Source organism: Pelophylax lessonae (assembly GCF_965119305.1).
Source record: "Pelophylax lessonae genome assembly, chromosome: 1".
NCBI lineage: Eukaryota > Metazoa > Chordata > Amphibia > Anura > Ranidae > Pelophylax > Pelophylax lessonae.
Window position 1 is genome coordinate 271,657,359 of NC_138768.1, and position 12,915 is coordinate 271,670,273.

Consider the following 12,915-nt stretch of genomic DNA (forward strand, 5'->3'; position numbering starts at 1 on the left):
GGCATGATCCGATGGGCTAAAGTAGTGGCAGAAGGAAGGAGTAACATGTTAAAAAAAAGGTGGCGATTAGTCTTATGGGTTTATTGCCCCTGATCACGTCGATCAGAGGGAGGGACACAGGTGGTGGATAAGTGGTAGGGAACTGGGCCTGTATGGCGTGTCTTGTTTCGTAGATATCGAAAAAACGTGGCCATGTAGAGAATTCCTCCTTCAACTGGTCAAAAGTTTTGAGACCAAGGGTTGTCTTTTTGAAGTTTTTATTGCAGTGCTTGAACAGGATAAAGGGACGAGGATACTCCAAAACACAAACAGGTACAGGAAGACAGATTCTCAAGCAAAAATTCTTTAGCAGCAGCCTTTAAATATTACTGGAGGTGGAAGAAACAGCCAGTCCATCTGCGACTCTGTAAAAGCAGTCACAATCTCTGGCAAGGGTCCTACTCATAATGCCGAGGACAGCTGTCTCCAGCCAGCTTCCTAAGGTAATGTCCTCCAGCTATTTTTTTTTTTTTTTTTTTTTAAATTCAGTTCAGGCCCTCACATGCTGAGATCTCACAGCAGCAGCTCTAAAGTAACACTAGCTGCCTCCTAAGCCAGAGGCCCTAGGAGATAATAGGCCTTCCCAAACCTTTATCTTCTTCCCCAGCCACCTTCTGGGTGCCCACACCCAGGGATTGGCTGAGAACAGAGATAAATATTCATAACCCAGTGGCTAACCTATTTTTGGAAGCTTCTTCCATAGGCAGAAAGGATCAATCAATCACAAGGCTTATCTACTGACCTGACCAGACCTGAATAATACATTTCTGCTAAACGGAGTACAGCAGAGCCAAAAACTAGATTTATCCAGCCAAAGGCATGGTGTGGTAAGGGTTAACAATGTGTCAGTGCCGACTGAACAATTGATACCATCTGCTGGGTGAAGCATTAGCACATGCTATACACTCAATCTGCATTCAAGAGTAGAGGGAGCCCCATCTGACTGATGCTCGTGCTTGCAATGCACCACGTGAAAACTTAGTCAAAAGTCTCCCTTAGATTTGGTCATCTAAGGACAACCGACCCTGATCAGCAAAAGCTGCCTGGTAGTGATGGGCTCAGGCGTGTTCGGGATCGTAGTCCCAACCCATCTGAGCAATCCTGCCAGTAGGCAGATACTGCACACCGCCAATAATAGCCAGTGAGGCATTTTCTGGTGTGTGTAGGTGCGTACTGGGAAATGCCTCACTGCTCATGATTGGCTCTGTGCAGTATCCGCTTCCTGGCGGGATTGCTCAGGTGGGTTGGGACTATGATCCCAAACACACCTGAGCCCACCACTACTGCCTGGGTATGTATCTAAGGCCTCGCCTTACACTTTGCTCCTAGTTGCATTACTAATACGGGTGACCCTGAAAGCATTCCTATCTTGTCAGGGACCTGTACATCCAGTAAAACTTTTTGGCCACATATGCTGAACTCTTTGCAGACACTGATTATTGGAGAAGCTCTAATTGTGCCCCAGCACCATCCCCTGCAGCAGAGTCTATCTTTAACTCCCCTAAACCTTTACATCAGGCTGGGCCACTGGTCCCTGTGACTGTCTCTAAATCTGCATTTGGCGGATCAGCCTTCTGTCTCAAGCCTTAGGCCTTTTAGGGCTCCTGCTTCTGCAATGTTGTTTATATTCTATTGTCTATTCAAGTAATTTTTCTTTGCTTACTGGATGCACCCTGAAGGGTCTAAGGTCCCACCTGAGAGAGTGTTAGACTTGTTCTCGAATAAGAAGGAATTTGTTAAAGGGTGGCCTGTTCCCCTGGGCCCATTAGTGACCCACCTAAACAGGGACACTGCTGGACAGGTAGAAGGTCTGCTTACCTTAAAGCCTGGTACACACTAGAAGTTTTCTTTCGTTCAACCAAGTGGGTTAAATGGAAATTAAAAAAAAAAAAAGCGCTCAGGAGGAGCCGCTGTACCAACAATTCAGTGTTAGTACAGCGAGCTCCCCCACTGAGCTATTGTGTTCTGACAGGACGACTGCCCCCCACTAGAACTACACCGGTCAGCACTCATGCCCAGTTAACAGAAGCCAGATGTTTGGTGGGCTTGTGTCGGACTTGCTGCCATACACTCGGGCCTACTTTGAATTGGCCGATTCTGCCTCCACTCTGTGCTGGCAGTGACTTTAATCTGTCAAACCGTGCCAGATCGGTTTAGGTTTTTCAAAAGGAATTTCTTCACTGCCAGGGCTTCATGAACGCGTGAAACAAATATCTGGAGCCTTACTCTTCAGTTGTGATGGCTTTTTAAAAGTATCTAAGCTTATATCCTGCATAGGTCTAATGCCCAGCTGCACATTGATATTTGGTTGCACTGCTGAGACACTTGATGCCATACCCAAGGAGCATCTGACCCATTGGTCCTTCAAGGGATGTTGTCTTTATGCCCCTGCCCTCAAAACCCTAATAGCCAATGCCATCGGAGGTCCTAAATTTCTCCTGCCTTAACATATGAGGACTAGGAAGAGGTCAGAGGTATCCCATCATTCCTTCATCAGGCCCTTGGCATATGTTTCCAGCCCAGCCCATAGGGCTCAAACTCAGTGGTCAGATAACTCTTTTGAAAAGCCTTCTGCTTTACGGGAATCACCCCTACTTCTTCAAGTAAGTGGCTGATTGTGCATTCCGGTGAGCCCTTGGGTAATTTGCCTCTTGGGCATTCAGGTATAGAGCATGCCCCTTTAAGTCCATATGCTAATTCCTTGCCTCTGATGCCCCCATCAGCATCTCGTTTTTGTATCTGCTATGCTACTGCATTGAACAGTTGTTCCTCTCACCCTGAACCCCTTGCTCCAGTCAATATGAACTTTTGGGCCTCCATCTAAGGAAAGTTCCATGGGACAGGAAAAGACATTTGTGATACATGGTGTACCCCTCAGTGTCCCTCCTCTCCAGAAGGACTCCCTGACTATACAGTCGACTGGGCCAGCTTTGGTTGTCCCTATGTGAAAGGTCAGTGTCATCCAGGTACACCTGCTGCTACTTGTAGTTTTGGCCCTTGTATTCAATCTAGTGTCCTTTTCTAGTATCCCCTTCATGGGATGCTCAGAAGACCTGTATTGAGGTAACCACCTCATGGATCCTTCCCAAGGAGCATAGCATTGGCAGCTGTCACTAGTGGATAAAGTGATTCATTTTAAGCCCCTCTAAAAAGTTCCTCACCCTGTGTATCATTAAGTTCCTTGTCATGCAACAAGAAGTTGACTTCAGTATTATAGGGATTTAGGGCGTTTTGAGGAACTCCCCTCGCGGTTAACGCCACCACCCGACCACTCCCTCTGTCTTTCCCAGCTCCTTTTTAGCCCTCCTTTCTATGGTCACAGGACAGGGTTCTGAGTAGGCCAATGGACCAGGCAGGTCCCCGGCTTGGTTCTTTTAGCCTCTTCAGGCAAATGGGTAGGTTCTATTCCCTATACCAGAGGGAATTCACTTGCTGAAGTACCTCAATCTCCGGGTCTACCAACTGTGTTCTCAGAACAAGTGGAAATGGTACCCACCACGTTGTGGGATCCCAACTTGGGCAAGTTTCCTTTTTTTGGACACTATAAAGATGTCACAGTGGCTTTGCCTCTTGGAAGGAGTTGGAGGCCTCCCTGTGATAAGGAAAGTAGCCTGGTCCCTGTGTTGAACAATGCAGAGAGTATTTGTCCCACCTCTGCTGTCTCCACTTTGGATAACACCATGGAAACTAGCTCTCGTCAACTGGTAATGTCGCCATTAAGACAAGAATTTTATGTATGTATGCTATATTGTGGGCTGAAATCATTGCTGGGTGGCAGTATGCCTTCCTGGATTATTAGCATGAGTAATACACTTCAGACAGCTTCATACTAAAAGTACCTTCTGCGGATTAGTATGTCTGAAGGTGAATCATTTGTTCTGTGAATGATCTGCAGCCACTAGAGGAAGGTCTTCAAGGTGTCTTTTCTTGTTCTGCCCTTAATCGGGTTTACAAACATTCTTAGAAGTTCTGCTAAGATGCTTATTCTTCAGCCCCTTCAGAGGAGATTAGGAGCTCCTGATGCCCATGGCTTGTACTCAAAGTTAGGCAGGCTTATCAGAATTTAACAGGTCCCAGCGACACCTTTGGGTGTTAGGATTTTTTTATTTCATCTTTAGTTCCATCTAGTTGTTCCTATCTCACAGGGCTGAGGAGTAGCTTTCATTTCTGCCTACCTACCTTTTGTGGGATGCCTCCTATGTACCCTACTCTTTTTCCCTTTCAATCAGGTTGAGTTTGTGGGATTGTACCCTTGAGTTCTCTACCTGTGGACTTTAGTGTTGTACTAATATTGTGAATTCCCTTGTATACCTCCCTTTGGCCAGTTTGGTTATCTTGCTAGGCAGCCCCTTTTTTTTTTAATGGCGTTTCCATTCCCTTAAAGGGATTGAAAAGGTGGAAGGTTTTTTAATCTTAATGCATTCTATGCATTAAGGAAAAAAAAAACCTTGTGTGTCCAGCAGCCCCCCTAATATCTGAGCCCCATCTCTATCCAGAGGAGCACAGAAGAGAGACCCAAGAAAAGGAGCATCCGGGCCACTCTGCAACACCAACTGCACAGAGGAGGTAAGTATAACATGTTAAACAAAAAAAGAGACACTTCACAATCTCTTTAATTCTAAGTGTTAGGGGTGTAAGTTCTCTTCTGTGTTTTCTGTTGACCACATCAGGCTGTAGGCTTTTTCTTCCCTATTCAGGAATAAATTTTTTCTGTTTTGGAGGGTTGTGGTTTGTCAGCTTCTTGCTGATTCAAGTTAGTTATTCCCTTTCATATGGTGTCATTCCAGTCTGTCTATGACCTTCTCTTGGTGTTGGCAGGTTCACCTATCTAGTAGTGGGCAGGGGGTTCTATCTCATCCGGTATTAGATTTGAGCTTTAGCCTTTTTAGGCAGCTCCTGGGCTCCCCAGTCCTTTGTGGGGCCTGTTAGCCGTTGTTGCTGTGCTGCCCATCCTATAGTTAGACATTCCAACTATATCTAAGTTTCTCTTTTCCCCTATTAAACAAGAAATAAATCAGGACTTATTAAAAATCAAATCCTTATTGCTAGGGATGCACCGATCCGATATTGGGATCGGATATCGGCGCCGATACTGCCAAAATAGCTGGATCGGGGGATCAGTAAAATTAACCGATCCACGGGACGATCCTGTTTTGCGGAGTCCCAGCTCAGCTGTCCCTTACTTGCACGGAGCCACTACTTCCTGTATAGGTCCGGCTCAAAGGCGGAGTGATATCAGATGCACTCCGCCTGTGAATGGAGGAGCCACACACATGAGGCAGTGGCTTTGCTCTGTACTGCAGCCGCATGTATATTGTGTATGTGTGTAGTTCCAGGTCAGTATCGGCAGATACACAATGCCAGGTATCGGTACTAGAAAAGTCTGATCGGTGCACCCCTACTTATTGCAGGGATTGACAGATTTGCTTGGAATCTAGGAGCCAGTTTTTTTTTTTCCCGCGCATGCTGAATGGCTGGCTTCTGTCATACAGGCTGCCAGAACCGGCTGCTGTTGCCCTGCATTCGGCCCGTGTGTACTTGGCTTGATGGTGTGAGGGGCAGTGGCTCACTAGGGAAGGACAGTGCAGCAAGGTGCCGTAACTCATGCCACCTTTGGCCCCTTTCGTATGGTCACCTCTGCTAAGTGGAATCTGCTTGCTCAGCGGGGATTTCTCCACTAATCCCAGCTGAACAGGCGGATGACAGGTCCTGTCCACTCCGCTATGCAGAGTGAACACTGACACGGTCTCGCTCTCCTCTATGGGGCAATCGGATGGAAATGGGATTGCCTGTCCATTTCCATCCGATGCCATCTGATTCGATCTGCCGGACGGATAGAAAATAGGACCACCATCTGTTGGTTTTTGGTAGACATAATCGGATAGCGGCGTTGTCAGCAGACATCCGCCGCTCTATAGAGGAGACTGAAGGGGTCCAATCAGGTCTGCCTGAAAAACGGACAGGCGGACCTAATCAGACAGCCTGTGTGAAAGGGGCCTTCGGCTGTGTGGCTGTGGCATGGCACGGAGATGATAACAAATGTATTTTGCTAAAACAAAAATTAATAAACTGTTTCCCTCTTTTTTGAGGGTGTGAATGGAACTGAGGCTGTTCCAACCAACCCCCCCCCCCCCACACACACTCCCTGTCCACTTACCATTAAGCAAAGGGCACCAGTTGAAGCCTGCAACAACTTCAGTCTCTTCTCCTCTTGGAGGGCAGTGAACTGCTTGTCACACCCCCTGCCACCACAAGAGGGCGCCAGTTCCTCAATTGAGTTGTCTCACTGCAGAAGGATGCAAAACAGCGGCATCTTAGTCTGCACACCCGTGGGGGCTGGCGAGGAGCACGGGGACAAGACACCTTTTGTAGTGCAGCCCAGGCACCAGGTCGCTCATTCTAGTCACCAATGTGACCTGGCACCTGGGGTTTGTCGAGCTCTGCCTTATTGGGTGTATGTTTGAGTGTGGTTGCCAGCTAATATGCCTGCAAAGTTATTTTATTTTATTTTTTTTAAATCATTTGGTCCATAGACTCCTTATGTGTACTTTGTTTTTATTAGCTTTTAGAGTTGACTTAAAATTACATTTTTGTATGTTTTTGTTTCTTTGCATCACTAGCCAACTCCTCCCCCTCCAACTGTCCCTTCTACAAAGCAACAATATCTGTATCAACCCCTCTTGGATGCAGTCCTGGCGAATATCAGATCACCTGTATTTAACCACTCCCTGTATCGCACATTTGCACCGGCTATGACTGCTATTCATGGGCAGCCTATCACGTAAGCAAGTTTAATTTTTTTAGCTCTAAAAATCTATTTGTCCTCTGACGTTATTTAAAAGGAATGATTTTGTAAATATTTTCTTTGTTCCAGACTTAAAATTGTATGTGAGTATTTAGGCCTTGTTCACACATGAATACTTAAGCATACACCTGTGTGAGGCATATGTTTTGCCTGCATGGGATGCACAGGAGTTCAAAGCATCTGCGTGCAGGCAGTCCTATTCATGCACAATTGCAGCGTCATTTCCAATTTGACATCTACGTGCCACAGTTCTCCATCTCTGCTGACTCTGTGGACAACATTGCTGCGAGTTGGTTGTCATTCGGTGTACTTTCAAATTTCATACAACTGGCTTAGGAGTGGGACCCCATCTGCATTCTACTCATTTGGCTCTGTAGGAAGCGTCTGTGATCAACTGCTAGACTTTCGTAATAGAAAGTCAAAAATGCTTGCTATCAAGCACCCTATATTAGATATTTATTTGTAATAAAGAAATTTAAACCTAAACATTGAAACACTTTTGAATAGAATTGGCCAGAAGCCTTTGTGTTATTGTCTAAATTGTAATTATTCGGGAGACTGGAAGCTGTACCCAGACCCCACGTTGCGGGGACTGCATATAATGTTTCTTTGGCCACTGGCTCATGCTTGAGTGCTCATATTGGCAGTTGGCACAATGTGTGCAGTTAGCCACAGAGTGCTATACACATCTAGAGCCATGGTCCTTCCCAATGGAACCCAGACCCTGAAGACCTCTTTGGGGGTATGCCCACCATGACAGGCAAAGCCTGGGCTCTTTGTAGGGACCAGCGTAAGGAATTGTTATATAATCACTTCCAGTTTGTTGCTTCTCCTTTTGACCTGTCCTATTTACAAAGATACTCAAACTGCTTATTGCACTTCTAAGAACTCAGGGCATCCAGGTCACAGGTTAGACGATCTTCTCTCCCTTTTCATCTGCAGATTTCTAGAAGACTGTTGAAATGCTTCAGGCTTTTAGTAGGTTAATCGGCTTAGAAAAATCTTCTCTCAAACCTTCTCTTTGTTGGGAATACTTGGGCCTAATTCTAGACACAGTCTAAGCTAAAGTTGTTCTTCCAGAAAACAAGCTGCACTCTCTCAAGACTTCAGATCCAAGAGACGCTCTTCTGTGAGGTTCTGGCTGTCCTGGTCATGGTAGCTTCCTTCGAGGCTATTCTCTTTGCCCAATTCAATTTGAAACCTCTCCAGCACAAAAACATTTTTGTTGATTCGCAAAAAACATGCTCCTTCCCTTAACCTACCCATACTTCTGTCCAGCCAAGCAAGGAATTCCCTAGCTTGGTGGATCTCCAGCCCAGGCTTGATAATTAGGAAATCTTTTGTTCCTTTATCATTGAAAAGTGATGAGAACGCTTTCAGGTTGGGATTGGTATGTTCCTGTCCCACACGGTCCAGTGAACATGTTCAGTGCTGGAACACAAGCTTTTCACCAACAGCCTGGATGGCTGTGCAACAAAGGACCCCCCTTTTTGCAAGGACATCTAATCTGAGTGCAATCAGACCATGCCATGGCTGTGGCCAATATTTATTCATCGAGGGGTACCAGGAGTCATGCAGCCTTGATAAAAGCAAGTCAGATAATCTCATGGATGGAGACTTACTATTTAGTGATTATGTGGTCCACATCCCAGAAATCTACAACTAGAATGCAGATTGCCCTAGCCACCACCACCTGGATTGAGGGAAATGGACCCTTCACCCTGACGTCTTCAACCTGATATGCCAGGGATGGGGGACTTAAGATGTGGATATCCTGGCCTCCAGATTCAACAACAAGCTACCTCCTGTTTGGCCAAGGGCCCTCTAGCACTAGCATTGAATGCTTTGATAATCCTCTGGTTTCAGTTCAGACTTATCTATGCTTTCCTGCAAGTGCAAGTTCGACCTCATCTGCTGCTCAAAATAGAGCAAGAAAAGAAGTCTGTGAGTCTCATTACAGCAAACTGGCCCTAAACCTGATGCGCCGACATACTCAGGCTACTAGAAGAAGACCTGCTCTATTCTTTTTTGCTTCTCAGTCACCACCTTCGACAGCCCAGGTCTTAAGAAACAGAGGCGTCTATGAGCTACTTCCAAAAAGATCGGTTATCATACTTGGAGATCTTACTTTGCTTGGTGTGCCTAGCATTCTGGCCTTCTTGAAATTAGGACCAGAACTTCAGTATTTTTAAATGTGTATCTCGGATCAGGCTCACCTTGCAGCACCCTGTGCTTGCTTTGGACCTCAACTTGGTTCTCTCTGCCCCTTAGAAACCACCTTTTCATTCCATCAGGAACATCCCCATCTGTCAGACATGACTAAGTTGGCAGCTTTCTCCTGTAAGGAGCCGTTCCTCGTTCTTCATAATGTCAAGATAGTCCTGTGACCAAGACTATCATTTTTTTTCCTAAGGTGGTTTTCCACCTCTGAAAACCTAGTCCTTCCATTCTTGTGCCCTGCTTCAAAGAACCCAAAGGAAATTGCTCTTCTTTTCCTGGACCTAGTCGGAGCCTTATCTCAAAGCAACAACTTTTTATCAGGAATACGAGTTTCCTATTCATCCTATCCTCAAGAACTAGCAAGGGACATCCTGCTTCCATGTACAATATTGCTCAAAGTTCTATAAGGTGGCTGATTCAATCTTCTGCAGACACAGATTTCAGTGGCAACGTTCTTGCAGCAGTATTCTTTCATTCTGTGGAACCGTGGTAGTGTTTTGCATGTTGGCAGGATTCTGTTTCCTTAGTAGTTGCCCCCCCCCCCCCCCTCATTCATTGCTTAGGGTTGTCCCAAAGTCTATAAATACTTCGCTTGTCATATCTTGCACAAATAAGAGGAATTTTGACTTGTCTGTAAATTCCATATTTTGGAATACAGCACTGGAAACGGGCCACTCTTTAATTTCTGTTCCATGGTTACTCACACATCACTTGCCAGAAAACTGGAGACTCTCAGAGTGGGCTAGGGTTATAGACCATGTGCCCAGGGGCGTATACCTAAATGCTTTTCCAGTGTCCAGTAACCAGAAGGTACAAGCTTAAAACCCCTAGGTCAATGAATACTAGCCGGTGTCCTGTACTGTACTCCACAATACAGAATTTACAGGCAAGTCAAAATTCCTCTTTTTTTTTTTTTCCCTTCTGTATTTACCATCAAGGAGCAGAGGAAGAACTAAAAATTGGGTCTGGGCTTTTTGAAGCATTTTCATATCAGAATTAATGATAAAGTCCCGATTTAAATGACATGGAGTTACGTTTTAATTGGTACAACATCAAAGTCCTTCTCTCCTGCAACTTGCAAAATGTTCTTTTTGCAAAACTAAAAAAGAAAAAGGTAGAAATAAGAGTAGCAGCCTACAGGAGCAGCACAGGTAGAATATCTCCTTAGCAAAATGTTGATGAACTATATTTTCCAATAATTTTCTGATCTGCTCCATGTTAATGTGTAATTGTCATCCTTATCTGAGCACAGTTCAGTATTTATGTGGCACTAGGGACAGCATGTGGCAAAGATACCCCGGGTTAGGAAACCCACACCTTACAGTGCAATAAATTCTGACTGGGCCAGAATGAATTACTTTCTTTAGCATGATTTCTAGATCACAAGGGATTATGGAAAATGAACAGCCAAATTACAGGTGGCAGTAATAAAATGCTTTTATTTATAATTTCAAATAAATAATGGATCAAAAGGATGTTTTGTAATATTTTAATTGAGTTCTGCTTTGGTAGTGGTTACTTGGCTAAGAGGTCTTGATGCACGATTATAGAGTTATCTTTAATATGTTCAAATAACTGTTCTTCACCTAGAATATTACATTGTATATTTGGGCTTTTGCTGATGTATGTTACATTTTGGCAGCAGATTACCATTAAAATGGATACATTCTGATTACATTGATCGTTTACTGCACAGATATACTTCCCATCAGCTTTGCTTTGTCTTTAGAGCTCAGATGATTGCCCCTCGAAAGCGAAAGTTTGAAGATGATGAGAAGCAGTCCATTCCAAACGTTCTTCAGGGTGAGGTTGCCAAACTACACTCCAGATTCTTGATAAATCTGGATCCCTCTCACTGCAGCAACAATGGGACTGTCCATCTTATATGTAAATTGGGTAAGTATTGTTAGTGGACACTCAGAGACCAGCCTCTAGTGTTTTACATTAAGCAAAATAAATGTTCACCCTGTGGCTTCATGAATGGATAAGTGTGTTATGAATTGAGTGGCATAAAGACAGTCGCTCATCCATCCCCAAAGCTAGATTATAAAGAAATCCAAAAACAAAATGTACATAGTATATCCAAAGAGTCAACCTTTAATCACAAGTTGATGGCTGGAATGGCTGCAATGCCGGCTCCCAGCTTGAAAGTGATGCGGCAGTTCCATAGCTGCCAATCCCTTTCACAGAGCCAGTAGCACGAAAATTTGCATTTTAATAAACCGTTGCGCAAATATTGTGACGTAAAAATTGGCAACGATCACCTTTTTATTCTACAGGGCATTTGCTTTCAGAAAATATAGAATGTTTTGAGGTTATGTAATTTTTTTTTGCCAAAAATGAAAATAAAATTTCTTTGGAGCCGAACTGGTTAAATTTGTCCTAATGTTTTAGATCATGCATGTTTTTGAAAGCGTAAATGTTTTTTGTTTATCTAATTGGATCTCTAGGAGAGTCCAAACATTTTTTTATCATGGGAGAAAATGCCAGTGTTCTTCCTTTACATTAATGAAACTTGGCAGATTTTTTTTATTAAAGTGTCTCCTTTCAGCTCAGTCTAGATAAACAAAGGATAGGAGTTTCTGCTTAAGTACATTCCCCTATAAGCTAATGTGCCTCAGTACAACCTTGCCTGTGTGCTTTACAAAATGCTTTACTTGCCCCTCTCTACTTCATTCTAAGCTTTGACTGAGGTTTTCCTTACATCAAGTCGCCTGACTTGTGCAGGCAACCTGATTAGTACTTGTCCCCATAGGAGTATTGTTATCCTATAGAGATCATAGGAAATGTTGCGCAGATGTTGTCTTCATATGGCTGAATTTACAATCCTCCCTGGTCGATATGTATGCAGATAAAGGAGTTGTGCACCATACACAGTGATTATTTCCAAATTAGGTCTAAACTTAATAATGTGATGGGTATTTGGCCAGTGTATGGGGAGCTTAAGTCCAAACCGGGCTAAAGGTAGACCATAAAGTGAAACCAGAAAACATTTGCAAGTGGCTTTGATGTCTGCACATCCTAAGATTGCCTGAGGAACTTCTAAACCCAGGGATCTTTCTTCAAATGTGAACATCAGCAGGTCTGAGCTCAGGCCCACTTCTTTTAGTGTCAAGGGAAGACACACAACACAACAACAAGCATGTAGAACTGCAAGGAAGTGGTGGACCAGAACTTTCTACTGACGTTTTTTATATCCGGGACTTAGGAGATATCGGGTTTCTAATGAATGTTTAGACACCAGACTTTACTATCTTTAGGTTTTATACAGGTAGGCTTTTAAAGCTTGGAGACATTTTTAGCTAAGCTGTGTCCAATGGTACATTTTTTTTTTTAGCAGCAGTCTTTCAGTCAGCAATTGTATCTTAAAACATAACTAAACTCTCTTAAACAATAGTTTTGTCCCTCCCCCTTTTTCTTATATAAATGCTAACAATATGCATTCTAATGTTTACTAGTTAATTTAGAAATGTAATGCTCATTGGGGGACACAGGTGGAATATTCAGAGGCTTAGGTTGCGTTCTCGAATGTAATCAACCAGGTTGCAAAGCATGGAACCGCGCTCTCTCATTAACGCATTTCAGGAGGGAAAAGAGCATAGCCCAAGCCCTTCACTAGCTCTCTTCTTTCACACACAGGGTCCACAGAAACTTTAGAATGTAAGGCAAAGCAGGTGCACATAGATTGCCAAAAACTTTTGCAAGGCCTTGCTATATTGTGGTTCCAGATAGGTTCCTAGGTCAGGGCTCTGCACTGCAGCAGAGGACAGATTACATTAGTCCAGTCTTAACCCTATAGACCATCTCTCACTCGGAGCCCTCTGCTTCTATCATGAACTGGCTGCTTGCTA

General features: G+C 44.1%; 1 protein-coding gene across 4 annotated transcripts in view; it reads left to right on the forward strand.

The window, feature by feature from the left end:
• Nucleotides 1–12,915, forward strand: part of MED15 (mediator complex subunit 15) — a 147,143-nt gene that overhangs the window by 100,904 nt on the left and 33,324 nt on the right. For all 4 annotated transcript variants that reach the window (XM_082243759.1, XM_082243762.1, XM_082243761.1 and 1 more), the window contains 2 exons: nucleotides 6,660–6,820; nucleotides 10,794–10,960. In XM_082243759.1, coding sequence (XP_082099885.1) covers nucleotides 6,660–6,820; nucleotides 10,794–10,960 — 328 coding nt within the window. The remainder of the gene's footprint in view (nucleotides 1–6,659; nucleotides 6,821–10,793; nucleotides 10,961–12,915) is intronic.